The following is a 27,444-nucleotide window of genomic DNA, read 5'->3' as shown; positions in this document are numbered from 1 at the left end:
TTTTCTTTAAAAGCCTAAGAAGCCCACAGTAATGAACTTTTGCTGTAGTTATTATATACACACATTTGCTTCATTTCCATATAAAAATCCATGTAAATATCATTTTCATATAAAGTGAAACTATTATAAATGTACTTAAGGAAGACTACAACTGTGCCTATTGTTCAGGCTGCTTGTAATGTCTTTCTCTTTTTTACATATGCTTTCTGGATGAGTCACTTTAATGTTGTGCTGCTCAACCGATAATAATTCTTCAACTAAATATATTCAGTTAAGGAAAATTATGGTACTTATAATCATGTTGGGGCCTATTCACATATAGACTTGCAAGAGTATACTTTTACTTGGCCTTTCTTAGAGCAAAGATGTAAAAGTGCTCACTCTGTCAGTGGTTAAAATTAATAGAAGCATTTAATTCAAAGATAAAAATCCTCAAGTTCCTAGAAAAGCTTTTATATTTACACATGCTCTAGAGAATGTCAGCAGAGTACTGTGATTTCTTTCTCTTAAATGTGTATCAGTTCTCTTATATAATATGTAATTGAAGGGTCTTTACATTTAAAATCTCCCTTAAAATATTGGTTTTATACTTTACTTTTATTAAAACTATGAATCAGAACAGATCTATCATTTAAAATATTTTGCGTAAAGATCAAGACACTCTCAAATATTTGCTTGAAGCCAGGAAAAAAGTCCATGTATATTTTTCAACTGAAGTAAGTAGATAAATAAGATTTGCTGGGAAAGTTTCTCCCTACATATAACTCAAGAGAGTATACTGAGCTTAAAAGGTTATTTATGGAGTACAAGGAAGGAAGCTATAATAAAGAACTTGATAGATATAATTTAAATTTTTAATGTTATAATTCAGATTCAGTAATTCAATAGCAAAAATAATTCAATAATAAAAGTAATTCAGATGTAAAAAATGAAATGAGAGAAAAAAATTGAAGTGCCACCAGACTGACTAATCAGTCATTGAAAATGCCTGTAGTGGAAATTTACTTAGATAGAAAAAAGATCCCCTAATTTATATTAGTGAACTAAATAATGGCAGGCACAAAAATATACCCTGAGTCTGAGATGATGCAGGAGACAAACTTTTCTAACCCACTCTGGCATTTTATTGTTCTTGGAACTGTAAGTACTCTACATTTCCCACCACATCCAGTAAAAATATTTCAGACTCTCTCTTGCCTTTCTCCCCCTCAACTCCCTACACACATTCTCTCTCCTTCCGTCCTTCTCTTTCTCAATATTGGAAGTCCTGGAGGCTAGGACCTAATTTTTTAAAGGTTTTATTTATTTGACAGAGAGAGAGCACAAGCAGGGGAAACAGCAGGCAGAGGGAGAAGCAGTCTTCCTGCTGAAGGGGAGCCCAATGTGGGGCTCCATCCCAGGACTCTGGGATCATGACCTGGGCTGAAGACAGACACTTAACTGACTGAGCCACCCAGGCATCCCAGCTAGGGACCTAATTAAATAGTTAAACAATCAACACTGACTCCCAACTTTTAGGGCTGAAGCAAATGTACTTCAGGCAGGTAAACACATGTTAATTCTAATGCTCAAAATAAACCTAAATAAAACAAAAACAAAACCCTGTTATCTTTTATGCAAGAAAAGAAATGCTAGAAAGCCAAAATAACTAACTTGTAAATGTTGCAGAGGAATACAGACTACTGCACAGGTTTTAATTTCCAGAAATATATATATATTTTTAATTTGGAACTTGCTAATATCTCTAACAAATTGGGTGTTCATTAGTATAATTGTCACTGGTTTCCAGACCTAAAATTCCATGTACCCTGTAAAACCTACAAACAGGAAACAGTCTGTATTTAGTCCTTTTGATTAGAAAGGAGGTTAATATTGTATTAAATTAGATATTTAAAAACATTTTATACTTAATAAATTTAATAAATATTTAATAAAAATATTTGTTATTTTATTATATTTATTAAGATATTCAATAAAATATTATATTAAATATATTGAATTATATTAAATCAGACCATAGTGTGGTAGCAACTACGAAATAACTGCTTTTTTTTATTATTGCTATTCAGATTACATCTAAACTGTTGTTTAATTCTTGGTGGCACATGCATAGTAGGAATTTTAATTCCTGCAGTAAGGTAGGGAAAAGAGAGAAGAATAGTGAAATATGAAATGAATATTTATAGATTACCTATATGTACCAAGTATAAAGATAGAAGCTTTATATTCAGCAAATCATTTTACTTTAATAACCAGCTTTAGGGAAGGTATTATTATCTTCATTTTGCAAATCAGGAAATGAAAACCCAGAGAGAATAAGAGATTGGCTCAAGGTAACCCAACTAGTATTTGATATGGAAAAAATTAAAACCTAAGTGGATCTGACTCCTAAGATCATGCCTGTCCCCTAATTTAAGTGACATGGTATGTACGAATGGGCACAGATTTAACTTAAGTTTCTGACCTTCTAGGTCCTAGAGACATTGCTTTACATTTATAATTTCCTGAGAAGATATCACTGGGCTCATATCATAGCCTTGTTTGTGCTTAGTACATACCTCATACAGTTTTTGTATGGATTAGATGAGTTAATACATAAAACTAGTTAAAATAAAGTGTACACATAGGAGCACTTGGGTGGCTCAGTGGTTTAAATCCTCTGCCTTCAGTTCAGGTCATGATCCCAGGGTACTGGGATCGAGCACAGAATCAGGCTCTCCACTCAGTAAGGAGCCTGCTTCCCACTCTCTTTCTGCCTGCCTCTCTGCCTACTTGTGATCTTTGTCAAATAAATAAATAAAATCTTTAAAAAGAAAAGTCTACACATAGTAAGTACTCACTGAATTTTAGTTATTACTTTAGAGTTCAAATAATAACTAACCCCTATACCTTAGGAAGACTAGTTGTAGGAACTTGGGTTTTTGTAGCCTGGGCAAATTAAAAAGATGCAAGTGACCAGGTCAGGGTCCTAAGGTCAAGTCCCACACTGGGCTTCTTGCTCAGCAAAGAGTCTGCTTGAGTTTCTCTCTCCCTCTAACTCTCCCTCTGCCCCTCCCACTCATTCTCTCGCTCTCAAATAAATAAATCTTAAAAAAAGGAGAAGAAGAAGAAGAAGAAGATAGAAGTGACATCTTTCCCCTAAAATAGGGAATAGACTTAATCAGTGTTGTTATGAGGCCACATGAAGACTAATTGTTAAGACTTCAAGTAGGCTGATTTTGATTATAAGTAAACAAATTTTTCTAATTATATCAGCTGTCAAAGGAATAAGCCATTTAGGGCATAATGAATCCTCTGTTCTGGATCTAATTTTTTTTTTCCTGTATCTAATTTATATACCACTGGAGATCCACTGAGCATCTTTTTCCAGGCCACTCCCCACCCCCAAGCCTGGGCCACTTGTCTTGCTCCCCATTTGAAATGGGAAGTTAATGCTCCTGAAAAAGGAGTTGGCCCTGATGGAGACAACCTGGGACTCTAAGAAACCACCTGTAATTTTTGTAAAGCTATGGCCAGTTCAGTAACTTACTCCCTTACATTCACTTTCTTCCCCTTTCCTTCATGCCCATTTCCCTCTGATTATACCCCACTTTCACCCCTAATAAGGCAAGATTTGTCTTAGGTTCTATTTTCTAGGAATGTAGACCATGACACTGTATAACATAAGTTCTTAAAATTTGAGAGGCTTGTTCAAATCTCTTTTAAGTTCACTTGTAAGTCTAAGATACTGTAATTCCATCAATTAAAGGATATACATTTTAAATAATTGTGTTGTTCATTTAATGTAACCATGAAATTGCATCTGATCTAGAATCCTTGGATTATTACATCGCTGATATTTTATTTTCTTTTGTTTAGGCATAAATTACTAATTTATTAGAGGGGAAGACAAAGGAGCCTAGCAAAGGTGTCCCTTCCTTCCCTTCCTTATCCCAGTTCCTTACTTTCCTGTTTGTCTTAAGCATCTCCTACAACCCTGCACCTTTACATATTATTAGACATATTTCAACTTCCTGGTTCTTTTCCATTCTCACTAGTAATTGATATGGTAACTTCCAATCATCATTGTATCTATCTTCTGTATGCACATTCACTTGCAGAAGTAGGCATAAATTTGACATATGAATGAAATCATATGGTATTTGTCTTTCTCTGAATGACTTATTTCGCTTAGCATAATACTCCCTAGCTCCATTCAGGTCAATGCAAATGGCAAGATTTTATTCTTTTTATGCCTGAGTAATAGTGTGTGTGTGTGTGTGTGTGTGTGTGTGTGTGTGTGTGTGTGTGTGTGTGTCTTTTTTCTTCTCAAATCTAGGGTTAGGGTGTTATAGTTATGGCCAGGGCTAGGGTTAGAGCCAGAAAACAAAACAAATAAGCAAAGAGAAAGAAAAGAAAGAAACAAAGCCAGAAATAAGACACTTAACTATAGGGAGCAATCTGATGGGTTAAATAGGTGATGGGGATTAGGGGGTGCACTTGTGGTGAGAAGCACTATGTGTTTTATCAGAGTGTGGAATGACTATATTGTACACCTGAAAATAATACTACACTGTATGTTAGCTAACTGGAATTTAGATACAAACAAATTTTTAAAAGAAACTGAAAAAAGTGGGCATAAAGTTAAATGGGAACCAAAACTTTTTGACAAATGCAGAGGGATAAGCAAAGTATTAGATATAGATACTTCCAATATGTAGGTTGAGGTTTTATAATGGAGGCTCTGTGTTTATGTGCACAAAACAAAAATTATCAAAGTGGAAGGTGATCTGTGGAAGATCACTTGAACAAACAAAAGTGCCTATATATGTTAGAGAATTTGGACTCAAATTCTGGAGGGACTTTTAGAGGACTTAGGATTTGACACGTGAAATTGAGGAGGAAAGATGTCTAGCAAATAGTGCTTTATTCAGAATTCAACTTGATTAAAAATATTGTCTCTTGTTATTTGAGATATCTAGACTTTTGTGTGCATAGTACTTGCTTAGGCTATTTCTGTATTGAACAATCAGAAGATGAAATTACCATTTCTTCTAATGGGAGTATTACTAATGTGACCTAAACCTGGCCTTTGGACACATTTTGTTTATTACGGAATGTTATGAGTTTATTACTTTTATGTAACCTACATGACATAACAAGTTATGAATTTCATACCTTCAAAATTTTTCAATCAAGCACAAGAGGAGAACATACCTTTTGAGTAATTTTTGAGACTCAGCTGGAAAAATGCAAGTGAAAAAAAAAATCTGTTTGAAAGCAAGAGGAGGGTGCCTGGGTAGCTCAGTCGGTTAAAGCCTCTGCCTTCGGATCAGGTCCTGGGATCAAGTCCCGCATCGGGCTTTCTGCTCATCAGGGAACCTGCTTCCCTTCCTCTCTCTCTGCCTGCCTCTCTGCCTATTTGTGATCTCTGTCAAATAAATGAATAAAATCTATAATGAACTCCTGAAACTCAACACACACGAAACAGCAAACATATCAAAAAATGGGCAGAAGATATGAACAGACACTTCTCCAATCAAGACATACAAATGGCTATCAGACACATGAAAAAAATGTTCATCATCACTAGCCCTCAGGGAGATTCAAATTAAAACCACATTAAGATATCACCTTACACCAGTTAGAATGGCCAAAATTAACAAAACAGGAAACAACATGTGTTGGAGAGGATGTGGAGAAAGGGGAACCCTCTTCCACTCTTGGTGGGAATGTAAGTTGGTGCAGCCATTTTGGAGAACAGTGTGTAGGTTCCTCAAGAAATTAAAAATAGAACTTCCTTATGACCCTGCAATTGCCGTCCTGGGTATTTACCCCAAAGATACAGATGTCGTGAAAAGAAGGGCCATCTGTACCCCAATGTTTATAGCAGCAATGGCCACGGTCACCAAACTATGGAAAGAACCAAGATGCCCTTCAACGGACAAATGGATAAGGAAGATGTGGTCCATATACACTATGGAGTATTATGCCTTCATCAGAAAGGATGAATACCCAACTTTTGTAGCAACATGGACGGGACTGGAAGAGATTATGCTGAGTGAAATAAGTCAAGCAGAGAGAGTCAATCATCATATGGTTTCACTTATTTGTGGAGCATAACAAATATCATGGAGGACAAGGGGTGTTAGGAGAAGGGAGTTGGGGTAAATTGGAAGGGGAGGTGAATCATGAGAGACTATAGACTCTGAAAAACAATCTGAGAGATTTGAAGTGGCGGGAGGGTGGGAGGTTGGGGTACCAGGTGGTGGGTATTATAGAGGGCACGTATTGCATGGAGCACTGGGTGTGGTGAAAAAAATAATGAATACTGTTTTTCTGAAAATAGATAAATCAATTTAATAATTAATAAGTAAATAAATAAAATATTTTAAAAAATAAAGAAAAAGAGGAAATAATTTCCTGCACAGTGAACTCATCCTTTAAATAAAACAAGCAATGACTGTCAAGCCATTAGTAAATTTTTGGCAGACTTCTCTTATAAAGAATCATTTTGAAGCTTGTCAGAGCTCAACAAGTGGAACTTAATTGGAAAGTGTTATTTGAATTGACAGATTAATAGAAAAAAAAATTGTCTTTAGTGTTGGTGTTTGATTTTTAGTCTCTGAACTTCCATGTATATTTAAGGCAATTTCTCCTTATAAAGTTATAAAGGTGTGGGTGTCAATGTGATGAATTTGTGTCAGAAGAGTCTGGCTAAAATTTGCCAGGAGGTTGATTTTGTCAGCTCTTAAATTTTTCATTGCAATTCTGATAGGCCTCTGAATGAGAACAAAATTTACTTAAAAAAAAAAAAAAAAAAAGAATTGTAATAGTACTCTCTGTTTCACAGTCCTTTAATGAAAAGAACAGTGTTTCAGAGCCTGGATTTAAAAACCAGTGTCACAGTCTAACCTACTAAATTCTAATACGCACCTTGTTTTTTCAAGTAGAATCTGCCAAATGCATTGATACTGATAGAATTGCCTTCATTTGTAGTTGGCAGTCATTCATTCATAGAGTATCTATAAAATAGTTTAAAATGTACCTCTGCTAAGAGAGGGCATCATAAGAAAACTGGTAAATGTGCATGTTTTTAGGAGCAGTTTGAATACAGTTCTTAAAATTATTGGTTGTCAATGCAGAGAGAAAAAAGTACAGATAATGTTAGGGGTAATTAAAGCAATTAATGATAGTGTTTGAGGGCACACTGAAGCTTTATTGTTATGTATGTGCATATGTATTTCTGGGGTTTGCTCTTAATTCTCTTTATGTATCAACAGTAACTTTCACATCTCTATGCATATGAAAAGTACTAAGGATAAAAACTTTTATCATAGATGTTGGTTTTTAAAACTCAGGATGTTTCAGTAAAAGAAAAATATTCGAACCCTTTTTATAGTTTATATCATTTATATAGCCAAGAACATGTATCAACAAAGTAAGATCTCTTTGAACCTTGGTTTCTCTTTAATCTTCAAATTAGATTTTAAAGAATGAATTATTAGGAATTCCATCAATAAATTTAAATAGAAATGGCTTCATTTGAACTAATGGCTGAATAAAATGGTGACATTCTCTTATTAAACATGATTATTTGGGATATTATATTACACATTTTCACTTATGTCATGGAGAGTAGAATCTTCATGAGCAGTAATTCAGAAAAATGTGAGTTGACTTTGTGGAACTATTCTGCACATTAGAAAATAAATGATACTGTTTTCTTTTAGTTTTTTGGAATATTTGGTAAAATACTCTAAATACTTTTGCACATTGTTCTTTAGTTTCAGCTCAAATTCTCAAGAGCAACCTTACAGCAATGGAACAACAAATTATTAATCTGGAACGTGACATCAAGAAATTCCCCGAAACAGAAGATCAACATGATAAGTTTGTGGAGAAGATGACAATATCCTTTATTTATTCAAGCATTTTGTTTATTAGTTTCTCTCTCAATCTCTTTCTCTCTCTCTCTCTCTCTGCCTCTGTGTGTGTGTGTGTGTGTGTGTGTGTGTGTGTGCGCTTGCACGCACGCGCGTGCAAGTGCACACACGCGTATGCACAAGGAATATGTATTTACTGTGTAGTTCTAAACTTACCAGTCTATCTATTCAGGCTGTCTGCGTGAGTTTGTGTATAGGCTGTTTTTATATCAACAGCATAAATTTTACTTGACAATGTTTGGAACTGGGTAGAGTAGGCAAGGAAACAATTATATGAGAAAAAAAAAAGGCCGTTTCTCAAAGAAGCATTTCATTTAAAGGTCCAATAAATATGCAAGGTAAGTCTAATAAGGCTTGATTAAACCAAAAACAAAACAAACAATCCCCTTATGTAACCAGTTGGTTAAAGGAAATGATCACCATAAGATTTTTTGGTCAGGCACTTTTTTTTTTCCTCTTTGCATATGTACAGGTATTTCCTGAGGGCATACATGAATATTAAAGGACAATTCAGAAAATGACTAATATCAGAAGACTGAAAGGATTGAGAAGGATAGGTAAAATGAATGCCTGGTTGGATGGATAGATGAATTGATTAGGAGATTATGTATTTAAATAAATTGTAGAAGCTATGTATATAACATTAAGCATTTCCTTCTAAATAGATACTTTTAAATCCCATTTTATATACAGTACATTCAGATAAAACAGAAATATATGAAAGAAGAACTTGAGATATAGCATTTAGATTGAATTATTTAATGTTAAATCTAGCATCTGAAGATAAACTACATTAGAGCTGGGTTGTTTTTTTTCTATTTTGGTTTTCAGAAGTTAAAGCCATATCCTCCTCCTCTAGGTTTAAATAAATATCTTGAATTGCTGATCGATCACCATTTTATATCACTAGAAGGGAATAAATACTGTAAATTCTTTATCTGATAATAAGTAAATTCTTCAACAACTATATGGAAGTAACCTTGTTTCAGGGTAAATCTATTGCCTTTTTCTTCTGTGATATGCTTACTTTCCTGCCAAACTTAGAAATTATGGTACTTAACTCAAATTACTTGAGAATGGCAATTTAGATTTATATGAAAAATGGTTTTTCATTCTAAGGCTTTGGGTTCATGAATTAATACCGTATTTTATGTTGTCCATTAGTGATGCCAAGTACTTTAATAGCTAGGAATACTGGAAACATAAGTTTGTGGGTGACTAGAGGCAGGAAATCCTCAAAAATAACCTTGGATTATATAACTTCCCTTATCAGGATACTTAATGTGAAGATTTAACTTTATGATTTAACTTTGATTAGATTTTCCTTGCAAATATATCATATTGTCTTGTGGCTGAAAACACTACTACATCTTTCAGCTTTTGATTTTGGTTCTTGCCTCATATATTTGAATTTAATTCCTGATCCTTTTGTTCTTTTTAACGTTTTCTTCTTCTGATTGGCTTATGGCCACATAACAACATTAAGGAGGCTTTGTTGCTCATTTATTAAAAAAAAAAAAAAAAGTAATTTCCGACTCATGAACTTGGCCTAGACTATTTTATTTCTGTCTTTATGCAGGTAACTAAGCACTTTAAAATGAAAATCCAGAGCCTTCTGTATCTGTATGTTACAGATGAATGGTTATTCTTCATTTAAGTGGCACTAAAGTGTAACTGTTTGTCCACAAGGGGATTGCAAATGATACTAAATGTATGGGGCTCTTACTTTGCATATTGTACTTTTTTTGAAAAAAAAAAAAAAGCACAGCAATTTATTTTAGGTAAAAAGTTTAAAATATTAAGTTGAGTTGGTTAAAAACTCCAATTTAGGGGCGCCTGGGTGGCTCAGTCCTTAGGCATCTGCCTTAGGTTCAGATCATGATCCCAGGACCCTGGGATAGCCCCTGCATCAGGGTTCCTGCTCAGCGGGAAGCCTGCTTCTCCCTCTCCCACTCCCCTTGCTTGTGTTCCCTCTCTCGTTATCTCTGTCTGTCAAATAAATAAATAAAATCTTTAAAAAATAGTAAAATAAAAAGTCCGAATTAATGAGCTACGATGATAAAACTGTTGCTCAAACTATTCTTGCTTTGGAAGACTCCATAGGCACCCACTGAGAGTTTTAATCTAGAAAATGACAAACAATATACATGATCTTCGTATGTATATATGTTATGTGAATTCTGGTGCTTAGTTAATATTTTTGTACTCTTCTGGCACTTCTGTAAGAGAAGGATATTTTAATCCAGAAAGGATGCTGTAGGGCACCTGAGTGGCCCAGTCAGTAGTTAAGTGTCTGCCTTCAGCTCAGGTCATGATTCCAGAGTCTTGGTGTCCAGCCCCACATAGGGCTCTCTGCTCAGCAAGGAGCCTGCTTCCCTCTCTCTCTCTGCCTGCCTCTCTGCCTACTTGTGATCTCTGTCTGTCAAATAAATAAATAAAATCTTAAAAAAAAAAAAACTCAGGAACTTCAATAACATTAAATTAAATCACCACCTTTTTGGTGCATGCATGTAAAATATAATCAGATTTAGAAAGGATAATCCAAAACTTTTTAAAGGAAATGTAAAAAAATAATAATAATAACCAAGAAAGTAAAAAGAAAAAAAAAGAATAAAACCTCTTCTATGAATGGAGAGTGGCTCAGGCTTATTTCTGCATCCTGAAAAATAGCCAATAGCTTTAGAAGGAACCTTATCAGCTCCGTCTCCCTTTCTCTGTCCAAAATTGGTTGCTTTTTCTGACTCCAAAAAATAGATGGGAAGAGTAAACAAAACTAATTTTATAAGGAAACGAAACGGGGAAATGTGAGGAAATTGTCTTATAAATCTAACAAGTAGGGAGGTTTTAGGATCAAAGGGGATGATCTGTTATGGATAAACCAGCACTATATATATACAGGAATGCACATTGTTCAAAAACCTAAATAATCATGTAGGGAAATTATTGCTATTACCCTGATTTTTTTTTTTTTTAAAGCAAAGTTCTTGGTATTCTTCATGGGCTTATGCTCATTATAATATTGGAAGTTGTAGTTCACTTGTGCAGTGAATTAAAATAGAATCTATATTTTTTTTACTAAGTTTAACAATGGTAATATTCTCATTTATTGAATGTTTCCTTTGTATTAGACATTCCTAACTTTACATATTTGAACTTTTCAAAGATGTTCTTATTTATTAAATGAGGAGTATTTTCCATATCTGATGCTAAAACTGACCACCCTTATGCCTGTTTCATTATTTTAAGCTCGAATCTTGTCAGAATAACTTCAACAGCTCATGAAGTTATTTGTAATAGCCCTGTTGGTTTTAATTCATTAATTTCTAGAGGCTTCTCTTTTTCTCTTTGAAGGTTACAAGAAATTATATACTCTACGTGTGTGTTTGTCTCCTGTTGCTAATAATGGTGGGGTGAGGTTCAGAATGACACCTGAAATCACAGAGTTTTGAAAAACAGCCCATACTAAAAAGAGATGAGAGGCAACACTGTGAATGGACTGCTAACCAATCCTTAGGACTGTTCTCTGATTTGACATTATTTGTGGGTTCCGATTTTTGCATTTGTTTTTTTCTTCTTCACCAGTGGTGTGGCTGCACAAGAGTCTTTCTTGCCTTTTTTTAAAACAAAGCATCACTTTTACTTACTGCTCCTTGCTTTTTCTGACAGGAAAGAACACCATTCTTAAAAGAGGGCTTCTTAGACTTTTAAATATGTGTTGTGATTTATTCTTCACATCTTAAACTGGATAAAAAGCATATTAACAACAAGGTTGACCTTACTGCTTATATCCTGTTGACAAATTTCTTACATTTACTCACATAGGTTTTGTCAATGACAGGGCTGTCTGTTGCCCAAAACCAGCTTAGCTTTTTGATTGACTGATGGCAAAATCATTTCACCAACTGGAGGGCAGGGAGTGTAACTCAGCAGCAGGGGCACCTTTAACAAGTTGACAAGAAGAGCTAACAGAAGGTTAATGACATTAACACCCATCAACTATCCACTCCCAGGATTTCCTCATAGTAGGAAGGAAAGTCTTTTGAAGTAGTTAAAAATTTTATTCCACTTTCTTTAGTAAGAGAATTTTTTTCAAGATGAAAAAAACCACAGTTATTATTCAACCACAGTAATGTTAATCACATTTGAAAACGTGCCAGTAACAGGTTTTTGTGAGGTAATGATTCACACTTTGTGAAGTAAATGCCGTGTAATCACCAAAACAAAAACAAAAAGAAATGTCAAAAGCTAACTCCTCCCCACTTTTTTCATATGGATATAGTAATCCAGACTGTTTTCTAGCTCCTGAAGAAAAATGGAGAACCTTAGACTAGTCTGGAGGAAATTTCACTGGATCTGAATCTCTTTCATTACCTGCAAATTGCCTGCTGGTCTCAAACTCAGAAAATTAGGAGGTTCAAAGCAACAAAGCAAACTTTTTTATGAGACTGCTCAGGGAGAGAGGGTCCAGGATTAAATCAACCAACCAACAAATAAACGTTGTCAGTAATGGAGATAATTCATACACTGAAAAGCAAATTGTTTTAGGAAACGACATAGGGAAAATACTGCCTTTTTAAAAAGGAAGATAGTTACCATTCTTTGAAATACACACTCTTCATAATAGTATCAAGTCTTTTATTTTAATTATTTGTGCCTTGATTTGAAATAGTCAAATATAATAATAAAAGTAAAAGTGATAATAAAATAGTAATAATAGCAAACTGTTTCGTGAATGTCATGTGCCAGTCGCAGTGCTAGGAATATACACACAAATATGTATACACACACACACACACTCATACACAAATAATCTCAAGTAATGTCCAAAGCAATCTTATGACTTAGGTACTACTATTAAAACCACTTTAAAATATCTAAATATTGAGTCTACAGAGGTTCAAAGATTGAACCACATGTGTGGGATCACATATATAGTAAGTCTAGTTAATGAGAGCCAGGATTCAAGTCTTGATTTTTCAGACTCTAAACCTTGTGCTCATAGCCATGGTATCGTATAGCCCTGGAATCAGAAAACTTTATAAATCTGAGATAAACTCCACATTTGTTCACTGTCTAACTATTTATTGTTTCCTTTCCAGTCTCCCTCAAATGGGAGAAATTTTCTTCTGGAAAGGTTTGTAAACTAAGTTAAAAATTAGCTGCTCACTTATACCATCTCCTCTAGAAAGCCTTCCTTAATCATTGCAATAAAAAAAAAAAATTTCCCTATCCCTGCATTCTTACAGCATCTTAATACTCTGATTATTATACTTGCTAGCTTACTTATTCTCTGCTTATATGCATGTCTGTTTTGCACACTGGGTTATTAAGTCTTTTGAGATACAGATTCTTACTCACTTTTGAGTACTCTGCAATAAACCTGGCACAGTGCTTTGTAGAAAGTTATCTTAATAAATGTTCTGCAAGAAATGGAAAGCCTTAGCTTCTTATCCTGTCATAACTTCAGTTTGACAAAAGAAAGGAGTCTAAAATGTTTCAAATATTATTCCTTTGTTATGTTTTAATTTAAAATGAAGATACTAAGAATTATCTCTTAAATGGAAGTCACATTCTAAGAAACTTTCTGAATGGAGCAGGTGTTTTTTAGGATCTGTCAGGACAGAAGTTTTCTATTAGAACAGTCTTGCTTGTTTGAACTTCAGCACAAAATTACCTAGACTATGAGCTATCTATTTCAAATTTTGTTTAGGGAATTGATAGACATTTGGTTCATGATGCTAATGGTGAGATGAGAATATACTTCTCAGTTTAAAGGATGCATAAATCCTTTTAGGCCACTAGAGACTAATAGGGGAAACCATCTTTTCAGAACATAAAATGGGATGTATTTTGTCTGAAAGAGTTAATGTACCCCCCCAATCTGACAAATTCTCATTATTCCCACCAGATGCTAAGTTTTAAGAGATTACAAGTTTTTCTATAAGACTTATTAACATTGAGCAGGGATGACATTTTTTTTAAAAGCTTAAAAAAATAAATAACCCAATATAGTTACTTTTTTTGATGTGCACATGTACTAAATAACAGGTAACATACAAATGTCTTTATATATATATATATATGCATATATACATATATATGTATATATATACATACATATATATACATACATATATATACATACATATATATACATATATATACATATATATATATTTTATATACATATAAATATACATATATATACATATATATATATATTTTATATACATATATATATATATAATTTAAAGCCATTTTGGTATTTACAAGGGCATAAATTGGGTATCATACCATATCATAGATTCATAGCATGAATCTATGAGTTCATTTCCTTTTGTTTTGATTTAAAATTTACTAAAACTTTATTTTCATTTAAGAAAGGCATGTATAACGTGTTGAATATGCAGTTTATAGACAGTGAAAATGATATTAGTATAACTATTCAAGTAATACACTCTTGTAGTAAACTCTCAATCATGTACTATTTCTATAATGTAGAAAAATATATCAGTATCTTTACCTATAGTAGAAATCTATATAGTTATTTATAATTAGGATCAGTTTGAGATATAGTTTATGAAAATGACAGCAAGTAAACTTAGCTTTTCATTGAATATTTCTAGCTCTTTTCTACTGGTTTTAAACTTCAATATATAGGAGATGAATTAGCTTTATAACATAACTACTAAAAAACATGCAAGAAAAAAAACAAGTCAGTGTGTTTAGTAATCATGTGTTACAAAGGTAAAAAAGGATAATAACCAATTTCATTGTTCTAATTCATTAGTGAAGTTAGAAAGATAAAAAAATATGTAACCAACATCACTAAAATTACCCAATTGAATTTTGATGAGAATGGAAAATCAATGAAAAATTAACAAAAGAACTATAGTAAAGCTTTCCAAAATCATCGGTGAGAAGAGGAATATGACATAGTCACCAATTGATGTTGTTTGGGTAAAAAAATGTCATGAGTAACAGTTGAAAATGGTTCTTAGGGGTGAAGGTATCAACCCCTCTCTACCTCATCAAAAGCAAGCATTTAGTAAATGTCTTTCTCATGGCTACTAAGGCATTATCAAATTTATGCATAGAAAATCTGTTCAATTACTGATCTCTAGATTCTTTTTTTTTTAATATAATTTTTTATTTTTTATAAACATGTATTTTTATCCCCAGTGGTACAGGTCTGTGAATCACCAGGTTTACACACTTCACAGCACTCACCAAAGCACATACCCTCCCCAATGTCCATAATACCACCCCCTTCTCCCAAACCCCCTCCCCCCAGCAACCCTCAGTTTGTTTTGTGAGATTAAGAGTCACTTATGGTTTGTCTCCCTCCCAATCCCATCTTCCTTCATTTATTCTTCTTGTACCCACTTAAGCCCCCATGTTGCAACACCACTTCCTCATATCAGGGAGATCATATGATAGTTGTCTTTCTCCGCCTAACTTATTTCGCTAAGCATGATACGCTCTAGTTCCATCCATGTTGTCGCAAATGGCAAGATTTCATTTCTTTTGATGGCTGCATAGTATTCCATTGTGTATATATACCACATCTTCTTGATCCATTCATCTGTTGATGGACATCTAGGTTCTTTCCATAGTTTGGCTATTGTGGACATTGCTGCTATAAACATTCGAGTACACGTGCCCCTTTGGATCACTACGTTTGTATCTTTAGGGTAAATACCCAATAGTGCAATTGCTGGGTCATAGGGCAGTTCTATTTTCAACATTTTGAGGAACCTCCATGCTGTTTTCCAGAGAGGTTGCACCAGCTTGCATTCCCACCAACAGTGTAGGAGGGTTCCCCTTTCTCCGCATCCTCACCAGCATCTGTCATTTCCTGACTTGTTGATTTTAGCCATTCTGACTGGTGTGAGGTGATATCGCATTGTGGTTTTGATTTGTATTTCCCTAATGCCGAGTGATATGGAGCACTTTTTCATGTGTCTGTTGGCCATCTGGATGTCTTCTTTGCAGAAATGTCTGTTCATGTCCTCTGCCCATTTCTTGATTGGATTATTTGTTCTTTGGGTGTTGAGTTTGCTAAGTTCTTTATAGATTCTGGACACTAGTCCTTTATCTGATATGTCGTTTGCAAATATCTTCTCCCATTCTGTCAGTTGTCTTTTGATTTTGTGAACTGTTTCCTTTGCTGTGCAAAAGCTTTTGATCTTGATGAAATCCCAATAGTTCATTTTTGCCCTTGCTTCCCTTGCCTTTGGCGATGTTCCTAGGAAGATGTTGCTGCGGCTGAGGTCGAAGAGGTTGCTGCCTGTGTTCTCCTCAAGGATTTTGATGGATTCCTTTCTCACATTGAGGTCCTTCATCCATTTTGAGTCTATTTTTGTGTGTGGTGTAAGGAAATGGTCCAATTTCATTTTTCTGCATGTGGCTGTCCAATTGTCAAATTTATTGCCGTAGAGTTGCTCATAGTATGTTCTTATAATGCTTTGTATTTCTTTGGTGTTCTTATATTCTAAATATATTCTTATATTCTTATATTCTAATATATTCTTATATTCTAAATATTCTAAATCCAGTGTAGTGTACCTTTCCTTGTTCCACTCAAACATTAAATGAATATGTAAATGTTGAATTAATTTTCCCCCTGATAGTCATTGCACTAGTATTGATAATATTGATAATGTGTTGCTATTGATAATAATATCATTGATATATTGTGTATTAATATATTATATTGATTATATTAATTATTCTATATTATATAATAATTTTTAATATATTGATAATAAATTCATCAATAACATTGATAATATATTAATATTGATAATATAGTACCATAATGTTATTCCTATGGTAACAGATTTATTCATTCAGCAAATATTTATATAAATACCTACTATGTGCCAAGCCTTGTTTATGTTTTTCACTAAGGATTCAGTGTTAGGAAACTTTTGTGTCTAGATAGGTATATAGATACAGATATAAATATATGTCTGTCTTTGGGCATATATTCCAGTGTAGTAGAAAATCAAATAACAAATTTGTAGTATAATACCAGAACATAATAAATGATAAAGATGGGCAAAATGATTAAAAATGATAGTGAAGCATTTATTTAAAGATAAATTGGCCAGGGAGGAACCCTTCTGAGGGAGTGACATTTAAACAGAAATTTGAATCAGGGAATCATTTCTGTGAATAACTGAGAGGAAAGCTTCCTCCACAGAAGGTACTACTACTAGTGCAAAGGCTCTGAGGTGTGAACATGTGCATGGAGTTGGTGAAGAACAGCAACAAGACCAGTGTAGCTAGTTTACATTGAGAGAGGCAGAAAATAAGGAGAAAGAGTAGTGAAGGTGAAACCATGGAAGACCTTGTTGTATGATGGAAAGCCATTTGAGGATTGAAAAAAGGATAGTGGCAGTTACATAAATGAGGAAGACTGAAGGAATGGGAAGAGAGATTGTGGCAGTGGTTAATCAAGACTTCAGTTTCAGATCTGTTAAGTTTGAGACACTGTTAGGCATCCAAGTGGAGATGTAGAGTCTAGCATATTTGAGACTAAACCCTAGGGAAAGATCTAAACTAGAGATAAAAATTTAGGAGCCATCAGCATTTGGATGCTGTTTAGAGCCTTTAGATTAGGTAAGATTACCTACTAGGTAAGATTATAGAAGAGAGGTCCAAGGACTAAGGTCCAGATAACTCCAACATCTAGAAGTTAGGAGGATGAGAAGAATTTTAACAAAAGAGGTGGGGAAACCAAAGGTACAGCTAGTGTAATAGGAGGAAACCAAAAAATTGTACACCCATGGAAGCCAAGGGACAAAAATATTTGAAGAAGGATCCTTTTGACTAGAATCATTATTCTGTGTCTTGACTAAGAGGTGCTGTTGTGGCTTTGTTAAATTAACATTTATTAAGTAGAGCCAGTTCAACAAGACTATAAGAAAAGTTTATTACTCATAGGTCCTAGAGGAAGTACAAGCAGGCCTCAGGGGGCCATATGGGGGAAGTCAGGGTAGGGCAAAAGTGAAGAAAGCTACAGGCCTTGATCAGAGTAAATGGGTGGAGCGCTAAATGGGGTTCCTGGGCTAAGGCCAGATTGGTCAATTCAAACCCATGTTTTGTTAAGCTCCACATGGGTCTTATCTAAGGCATGCACAAGGGAAAGGCCCTGGGAGGTGGAGGACACTGTTGCTCATGAGGGCTGCTGGGGAAATCTTAATCAAGAACTTAAATTTACTTGTGATTCTGTGGGCTGCTAGCTAAGCTGTGCACTTTGGGAGGGACTAATGTCAGTTCAAGGCCCCTGCAGCAAAATGGATGCTGGGGCAGCAGTATCATGAAGTAGTTCTGCTAAATTCTCAACAGGTATTATGTATAAGGCATTGAACACAGCAGAGAAGAGCTAGTGACTTCAGAACCCTCTTAAAGTATTTTATTGACAAAATGTAGACACATATCATGCATTTCTTCTTTCACTTTGCTGTTTGTTCAGATAGCGCATGCAGAGAGTTATGTTAGATTTTTTTCTTCTATTGCAGCTCTTTCTAGATCAATCAGAATGTCCCCATTTTTCAACTAGATCACAAATAAGTGCCGTGAGCCATTCATTTCATGTTTTTAGAATCCTTTGCATTAAAGGCTGTGAAATGCTTTGAACAAGTATTCAGTGAAATCTCGATTATCTGGAATTCCATTAGCACATAGTCCTTTACAGATAGCCAAGATTTTCAAGTTTGAGCATTAACCATTTGAATGCTGGAATCATACCCATTTATTTTGGGATTTGACAGGAGAGGGAAATATTATTCTGAGGTCCATTAGTACATTGAGCACCAGCTATATGCTAGGTATTTTATTAGACATGGTAACTATACCTTATCTGCCTCCATAAACAGAATGTTTCAACTATAATTTAACTATATTTTAATAAGCTGGGGTAATCAATTCCTATAAAGTGCTTCAGAAGTATTTGTCCTGGTAATACAGTATTGTATTTCTCCATCCTACTTTAGGTCTGAAACTTTCTTTCATGATTTGCTTTAACAATGTCACATTAGTGTTCTTGAGACACACACGATTGTCCCTTTGTGTGAATACATGTATATATGACTGTGTCTTTCTTCACTTTTTCAGTCTTTCTATGTGGATCTGTGTCTCACAGAAATAAACATATACAGACACACACACAAAACATCACACATTTTACAGGCACTTTATTGAAGCAAAAGTGGCTACTTATGCCCTGCCTACATATTTGCACATGCCTTTGAAGCCATCAGAGCAACCTGTTCAGATGTTTAATCAGCCCTTTTACACATTTCAGCGTAGTTCCATGGCTTCAGGGGCTCCCTTACTGTTGGTCCTCCTCACCTCCCACCCTCCAGGAATTCAGGGATAGCTAATCTTCTGTCTCTTTAGGAATGACTTTACTCTCTGGATTCAGTGTATACTACCCATGTTATTGCTCTTGATTTCTGCAAGTGTTATTCTACCATTATTTTTGTTCTAGTTCCTCATTGATCCAAATCAGTACAGAGTAAGAACATCAAAGCTGTAGTCAGTTGACAGTAGTACAGTAGTGGAGATGAGAGGCTCATTCAAAACATGTTCTATTCCCTTGGTAGAAAGCTGGGGCATTGCATGCCTAGAAAAGAGTGGTACCTTAATAAGACCCATCTGCCAATAACATGCAGAATGACTAATAAAGGGAGACTCTGAAAACAGGAATATCACTTCAGAATGCCTAATATTTTCCATGCAACAAGCACTATTTGGGGGCCTTCAGATAGATTAATGAGACAGTGTCCTGTTTTCATGGAGCTTCAATTTTAGTTGGGGTGGAGCTGGAGGAAGGATTGGGGATTGAGTTGTGCTAAGCACCACTGAAGGAAATAAAACAGTTATGTGGTAGTGACTGGGTACTACTTTAGATTGGGAGGGCAGAAAAGATCTATTTGTCAAGGTGATATTTGAACCAAGGCCTAATATATACAGAGGTTCCAGCCATGTAAAAATCTAGGTAAAAGCATTTTGGGTAGGGAGAATAGCCTATTCAAAATTGTGAAAATGGAACTAAGCTTAGCATATTCAATGAACAGAAAAAAAACCCTATGGCAGGTGTGTGGCCAACAAAGGGAAAATTAATAGAAGATAAAAACCGAGAAACAGGTAAGAAATAGATTATGAGTTAGCATTTAAGTTAAGCTAGGCACTAGGGATCTTGTGGAGAATACTCCTAGTACATGCCCCAAGAGAGTTTGTAGTACAAATAATGTGTTGTTGTTGTTTTTTTAACTTTAAAAAAATAAGAATTTAGCCCACAACTTTGGAAGAACCAATATTGCTTATTTCCTGCTTTTTATTTGATACAAATTATTTTGTCTCATAAGGATCTGTTGCCAACATTTATTTTGATGATGAACTTTAAAGTCTATGTTTCATTTACTGTCTGTTTGAATAGTATTGTCTTTATGTGCTGTGCCTGAGAATTAGAGCGATCACTCATCATTCTTATTGGAATACCACCAGAACATCTGGCCCAATGTCTCCTGTAAAGCAGCTATGCTCTCTTCCTCCAAACAAATGATTCTTTGGTGGTTGGATATCTTGTAATTTCTCCATTTATGTCATTCTCTGCTATAATCTAATGTATAAAGTGGAGTGGGAGAAAAGAAAAATTTAGAAATAAACATATCAACCTTTTATATGTAAAGACTCACATCTCAATTTGTGTTGTTTTAGTAAAGTGTGAAACAAAAAGTGTATAATTATAAATGTAGTTTTTTAGTTTTTACTCTTGGTAAGAATTTATTTATTTTTTTTTACCAACACATGTTTTTAATTGCCTGATCTGTTTTGACTTTGTAAAGAGAAATAACTTACCTTTGCTGTATTTGTCAAAAATGACAAGCTAACTCTTTGAGCCAAAGCAGTGTTCATGAAATGTGATTTTGTTGACTTCTTGAAGAGTAGCACAACTTATTTTTGAAACATCTTTTACTGTGGTTAAGATTTCCATGGTATAAAACAAACTGCTTATTTGGAAATTACAACATATTGCTAATCTACAAGAAAAAGCTTTCTAATATCTGTTACCAAACCAAGAAATGTGTTGCACTGGAAATGTGTACAAATAGAAGAACTGATTTTCTTAGGATGGTGCCACTTGGACTGTGCATAGAGTTAATTTGTAAGATAAATTAACTCTCCAATTATCAACTCTTATATCTGACTCTTTATACATTAAGAATCTGCAGAGAATTTCTAAGTTATTAATAATAAGAATGCTGTGTATGAAATGTATTGGGGTGCATCAGCTGGATTAAAGTGAGATATTGCAGTAAATGTTGCTCAGCTTTACCATCTGTTACGTATTCTTTTTGGATAATATTTCAATCTATTAAATTGTTTTTTTTTTAATTAACCTACTTTAGGTTATAGCAAAAAACTATTAAGGACTAGTCTCAGTTCACTGACCTTTCCAGTGTCCTAAGATCTAAGATTTGCTTTTTTTTTTTTTTTTGTAGGGGGTTCTTCGTAGCCTCATTAAGATGAAAAATGACAGTCCCTAGAAATAGAACATGCCAAGCTCCCAGTTGTACTGCTAACAAGTAGTAAATCCTATTAACTTTTTTTTTTATTAACATATAATGTATTACTTGCTTCAGGGGTACAATTCTGTGAATCATCAATCTTATACAATTCACAGCATTCACCATAGCACATACCCTCCCCAGTGTCCATCACCCAGCCACCCTATCCCTCCCATCCCTTAGCAACCCTCAGTTTGTTTTCTGAGATTAAGAGTCTCTTCTGGTGTATCTCCCTCCCCAGTCCCCATTAACTTCTTAACTTTTCTGACAAGAACTAAATTTGGCCCTGAGGTAGTCTTTCTGAAACTACTTGTTTGCAGGAGCAGTGATTGAATGCACTTAGAATCTGCTTTCACTAAATAGAATGGAAAAATCATGTCACAGAGTGTCAGTTCCTGCTTAGTGAATAAGATATTCCCTAGGGTATAAATTAAGGCCTTAAATACATAACTTTTTTAGGGTACCCAGACTCCACTGATTTCTTTGTAACCTCTGTATGCAAAATTTTACCCATGTGACTTAAAAGACTTAATGCACAACCAAGCTGTCCAATTTTGACCCCCAAAATAGTTTACTCACCTGGGAGGGTCTGGTTCAAAATGGTCTCTTCCTTCTAATGAGTGAGCTCTTTGTAGTCTGTTAGCTTGCTGCTCTCAGATCATTCAGTGAAAGGAACTTGCATATCATTTAGAACCATTTATGAAATGAACCATTTTGATCTGAAAAAAATTAAGCACTGTTGGGCTAGATAGTTCACCGTAATTGAAAAGTTCCAGCAGAAAATATGTAAGTTCTGTTTTCTAGCCACTTTGTATTTGTGCAGTGGGGCTCTTGGCAGCTCCCTAGGTTATTTTGAGTGGGCTACTCTTCTGTTCCTCCCCTTGTTATTAGTTTGTAAAATAAAACAAATTACTGATCCTTGCATTGTGCTATTACCCATGCCTGAGTAATTTCATTTATAAAGAATTTCTTCATTTATTTATTATTTGCACTCTACTTCCAAAACAATGTATTTTGGCTTATTTTTAAATTTTTCAAGTTCAGACCAACAGAGAATTTTTCCAAGTTCTATTCTGAGGAACACTTATGCCATAATACATTTCTCACTTACTGTGCTATAGTAATATGTTGGTTTTTGTAGCATTTCTCTGACACCTAAAAATAACTATATTAACAAAACATCATGCCTAGTGTCTAATATCACTTCCTTTGAAGTGTATAGTCTATTGGAAAAGAATATGAAACTTAAGAGTTATGTGCCTAGATCGATCAATTGTGTGATCTTGGGAAAGTCACTTACCATTTCTTGCTCCAATTAGGAGTAGTGGTTAATGCAGGGGCGCCTGGATGGTTCAGTCAGTTAAGCGTCCTGCTCTTGATCTCAGCTTCAGTGTTGGTCCCAGGGTTGTGAGTTTAAGCCCCATGTTGGGATCCACACTGGGCATGGAACCTACTTTACCAAAAATAAAGAATTTTTGGGGGGGGTGCCCCAGTGGCTCAGTTCGCTAGGTGTAGAACTCTTGATCTCAGCTCAGGTCTTGATCTCACAGTTGTGAATTCAAGCCCCACACTGGGCTCCACACTGGGCATGGAACCTACTTTACCAAAAATAAAGAATTTTTGGGGGGGGTGCCCCAGTGGCTCAGTTCGCTAGGTGTAGAACTCTTGATCTCAGCTCAGGTCTTGATCTCACAGTTGTGAATTCAAGCCCCACACTGGGCTCCACACTGGGCATGAAACCTACTTAAAAAAAATATATATATATAGAAGTAGTGGTTAATGCTTACTTCCCCAAACCTTAAAGGTTTATAATAATCAATGCAATATGTATCAGTTGCAGATAAATTGTGGAAGTCATGTGTTTTTCCCATTTTTAACACCAGGTAGAGTAACTGTCAGTTGAATTGAAAATTACCAAGCACCTCCCATGTACTCAGGCACTGTTCAGACAAATGGAAGAGAGAAATGCTAAGACAATATCCCTATATTAAAGAGCCCACAGTGTTGTAGGGGGGCGAAACAAGAACACAACAATGTGATAAAATTCATGGTGGAATCAGTGGCACAAGTGAGATAAGCCAAAGTGTCATAGCTGGCAGGAAGTGGAATCAATGCGTTCTGACTAGGAGTTGGGGGAATAGGTTAGAAATAAGGATAAAACAAGAAAACATGGGAAAATACATCAAAGCCTCTTTACAGATACTAAGACACAGTATAACTATCAATGCCACTTACTTACTTTAATAGACATTTGCATGGTATTTGCTGTATACCAGACATGTTCCAAATGTTGAGTATGAGTTAGGAGAGTAACTTATTTAATCCTGTTAACAGTCACAGTAAGGTAGATGATATTAACTTCATTTTACATGATAAGAAAATTGGTATAGAGTAATTAAGTCAGCCAAGGTTGCATAGCTACTAAGTGGCAAAGCTGATTTTGAGTGGGAGTGGTTGGACTCTAGAGGTGGCATGCTTAACCAGGTGGCTATACTGTTTTTCTATCACTCCACTGACACAGAAGTTGATACCTTTTCTTGAATCCAGTGCTAGAGTCCCTTGTATAACATTCTGATAAGTGGCCATCTGGATGTCTGAGTACCTATAGAAACAACAAGGACCTAACTAGCTCTTGTCTGAAGCAGACAGCTACATTTTTAGACAGCTGTAGTTACAGATCTGAATTTGAGCCAAAATCTACTTTTCCTGTAACTTCCACCCACTGATCCTGTCTACTTTCTGATACAAGATGGACTAATTCTACAACTTCTTCCACATGAATACTGTTAAAAGTATCTGAAAACATCTCCATCCTCCTGCTTGAATCCTGCATTGTATTCTGCCTCAGTGGCTCAGTTCGCTAGGTGTAGAACTCTTGACCTCAGCTCAGGTCTTGATCTCACAGTTGTATAAAAAGAAGGTGATATGTCAGAGTTATTAACAAATTCCATGATTTCATTGAGCACCTGTTTATGAAGTTCCCACTGTGTGCAAAATGTTCTACTAGATGAAACCAATTGGAGAGAGAATTAATAGCAAGGTATGTACTCTATACTGAGCTATTGAGTTCCTACCTGAGATGTTAACAATTATCACCTAAAATACAAACTGATAAATAGAACTATTGTCTATGCTTATTGAAGGATTTAAATAAGTGGTGGCTTGCTATGTATATCTGTACATGTACATTAGTTAGCCCACAGATTACAAGCCTGTGAGTTTATCCAGTTTTTATTCTTCACAACAACTAGCATCAGGCCTGTATAGAGTAGATGAACAATGAATATTTATAAATGAGTGAGAGAAGTGTAGTATTCATTAATGCTGTCCTTCAGATAATTACTGTTATGCTATTCATACATGGTCATAACAACGGGGAAAACAGCTTTACTTTGATGTTTGAATTTCTTTAAATATTCCATTTGCCAAGCTAAGTAATAGCACTGGAGAAGCAAATTTACTCAGTAGAAATGTCTGAATAGAATGTTAGACAGCAAAGTGATTCAGCAGCCAGAAGTATAGGACTTTAATAGTATTGATAAGTTCTCAACTCTGTTTAAAAAGATTTACTCTTATCATCTCAGAAGCTCTCTGACACCGTGTGAGCCCAGTAGAGACATTTTCTAGGTTATTTTCATGGAGTTCTCCTTTGGTGCCCATTATTGTGACTAATATTGTTATGACAGTGGGGAGAATTCAGCAAAAACATTGAATATGTACTCTGACCATTCATTTTATATAAAGTCTCACACAGTCAAGCAGTCAAGTTCAGATTGGATTTTCACCCCAATACATTAATGTTTGGTATGTGTTTAGAGGAGGATGGGCTATGTATGGAAATATATATATTTAAATATATGTAACTATATATATCATTATCATATGGTGTATATACACCATAGAATAATTATTGGAAATATATATATATATTTTCCAATATATATTATATATCATTATATATATCATTATTATATATCATATTATATATATCATTATCATTTGGTGTATATATATATATTTTTCCAATATATATATATTGAATATATTGGAAAATGTATATATATATTAATATATATTGAATATATATTGAAATATGTATATTTCAATATATATAGGAAAATATATATATTTTAATATATATTGGAATATATATATTTCCAATAATCATATAATACATATATAATATATTATATATATATATATTTCCTTACATAGCCCATCCTCCTCAAAACACATACCAAACAGTAATGTATTGGAGTGAAAATCCAATCTGAACTTGACTGCTTGACTATATATATATATATATATATAAATATATATATTGGAAAATATATATATATATATACATTGGAAAATATATATATATTTCCCAATTTGTAATCTGTAAAAACTTGCATGAGTGACAGGGTATTATAAATAATAAAATGATGCATGCCCATGTTGGAAACTTCAAGTGCCTACTTGTGAACAAATTATTATCCTTTCTGTTGTCTCACTTGCCATAATTTTAACATTATGCATTTATGTGTGTTGCCTTACTGATAAGTAACTATGATGGAGAAATTTAATGTAGCATAATTTTTGAAAAATGAAAAAATAAGTCAATATTTCATGGCACAGGACTTCTCTAGGATGAGACCTAAAATATAATGGGATGGGAGTTCTTTTATTACATTAGAGATTTTCATAGTGCTAGGCTAGTGGTAGTTACAGTTAACATTTTCACTAATGATCTGTAAGGAACACCAATAAACAATACTTTAATTAAGTTCATGAGTAATAAATTAATATATGCAGAAAGTACCAATAAAGACAGGAAAATAATTCAAATAGACCAGAGAATTTACAAGATACAAGAATGTGATAGGAATTCCATTAGCCACATGTAATCCCCTACTCCAGCAAATAAAAGGAAATATTCACTGCATTCTTTGGGTACAGGAAATAAGTAAACAAAACAAATTGTCAACAATATAATGACTACAGGAAGCAAGAGCTTTTGTTTGTGAAGGGGTTCTGAGTATATTTCTGCATTTAAGTATTTTAGCTTTGTGGATCTTCGAGACAAAACATTTACATCATCTGAATGGCAGGGCTTGTAAGGAAGCTAACATTTACTAAATGCAACTACGAGGCAGTTACTGCATTTAGATACTTAAAGTACATTGTTTTCTTGAGCTTGTCACATTTTATAGAATCAAACACATATGAAAATTTCCAAGATCTCATGTTTAAGGGGCAATTTTTACATTTAAGAATGGTCCCATGCCTGGGTAGTTCAGTTGGTTTAAGCATGGGACTCTTGGTTTTAGCTCAGGTCATGATCTCCTGGTGGGTAGAGCCCTGAATCGAGCTCTGTGCTCAGTGCAAAGTCGGCTTCAGATTCTCTCTTAGCCCTCTGCCTCCCACTCACTTTCTCTCTCTCTCTCATTGAATAAGTAATATATTTTTTTTAAAAAATGGCACAAAAGCCCATTTGAATAATCAGGACACCAGGAAGCTAGGATAATAGGGGTTTTTTTGTCTCTTTTGTTTTGTTTTTAGATATCTGTTGGGTCCGTATCATAATGAACCCCAGCAGAGTTAAGAAGATTTGATAACTCCACTTAGGTCCTCCTCTTCCATCAACCCTCCTGAATTTTGGAGCTATCCCTACCCCTCCGATTCTTGGACTACTCCTCAGCTTGAATGCTTCTTGTCAGAGGACTTGAATCTAATCCATGCTATTGCCCCAACTAGGAAATATTTGTAGAATGACTATAGCTTGTTGAACAATTTTATTGCAAATATATGGATTTAGGGCCATGTTTCTCTCTTAGCGTTATTCATTGTAACTCCTTGAAAAGAAGAGGGTTTTTTGCTTTTTGGTTTTTCTAGGGCTTTTCTAGGAATTACATTCAATTTCTCCCCCCTTCCTTTTTGTTATTGCAGTATAA

The 27,444-nt window shown here is 34.6% G+C and overlaps 1 protein-coding gene across 6 annotated transcripts in view; it reads left to right on the top strand.

Moving 5' to 3' along the window:
* The window catches only part of DIAPH2 (diaphanous related formin 2), a 980,096-nt gene that overhangs the window by 633,750 nt on the left and 318,902 nt on the right, over positions 1–27,444 (top strand). For all 6 annotated transcript variants that reach the window (XM_013047536.2, XM_004775974.3, XM_013047535.2 and 3 more), the window contains one exon: positions 7,767–7,891. In XM_013047536.2, coding sequence (XP_012902990.1) covers positions 7,767–7,891 — 125 coding nt within the window. The remainder of the gene's footprint in view (positions 1–7,766; positions 7,892–27,444) is intronic.

Source organism: Mustela putorius, unplaced genomic scaffold, assembly GCF_011764305.1.
Source record: "Mustela putorius furo isolate JIRA1106 unplaced genomic scaffold, ASM1176430v1.1 tig00003846_pilon_pilon_pilon, whole genome shotgun sequence".
NCBI classification, from domain to species: Eukaryota; Metazoa; Chordata; class Mammalia; order Carnivora; family Mustelidae; genus Mustela; species Mustela putorius.
Note: the sequence above shows the minus strand (reverse complement) of the source record. Positions and strands in the feature narration are given on the sequence as shown.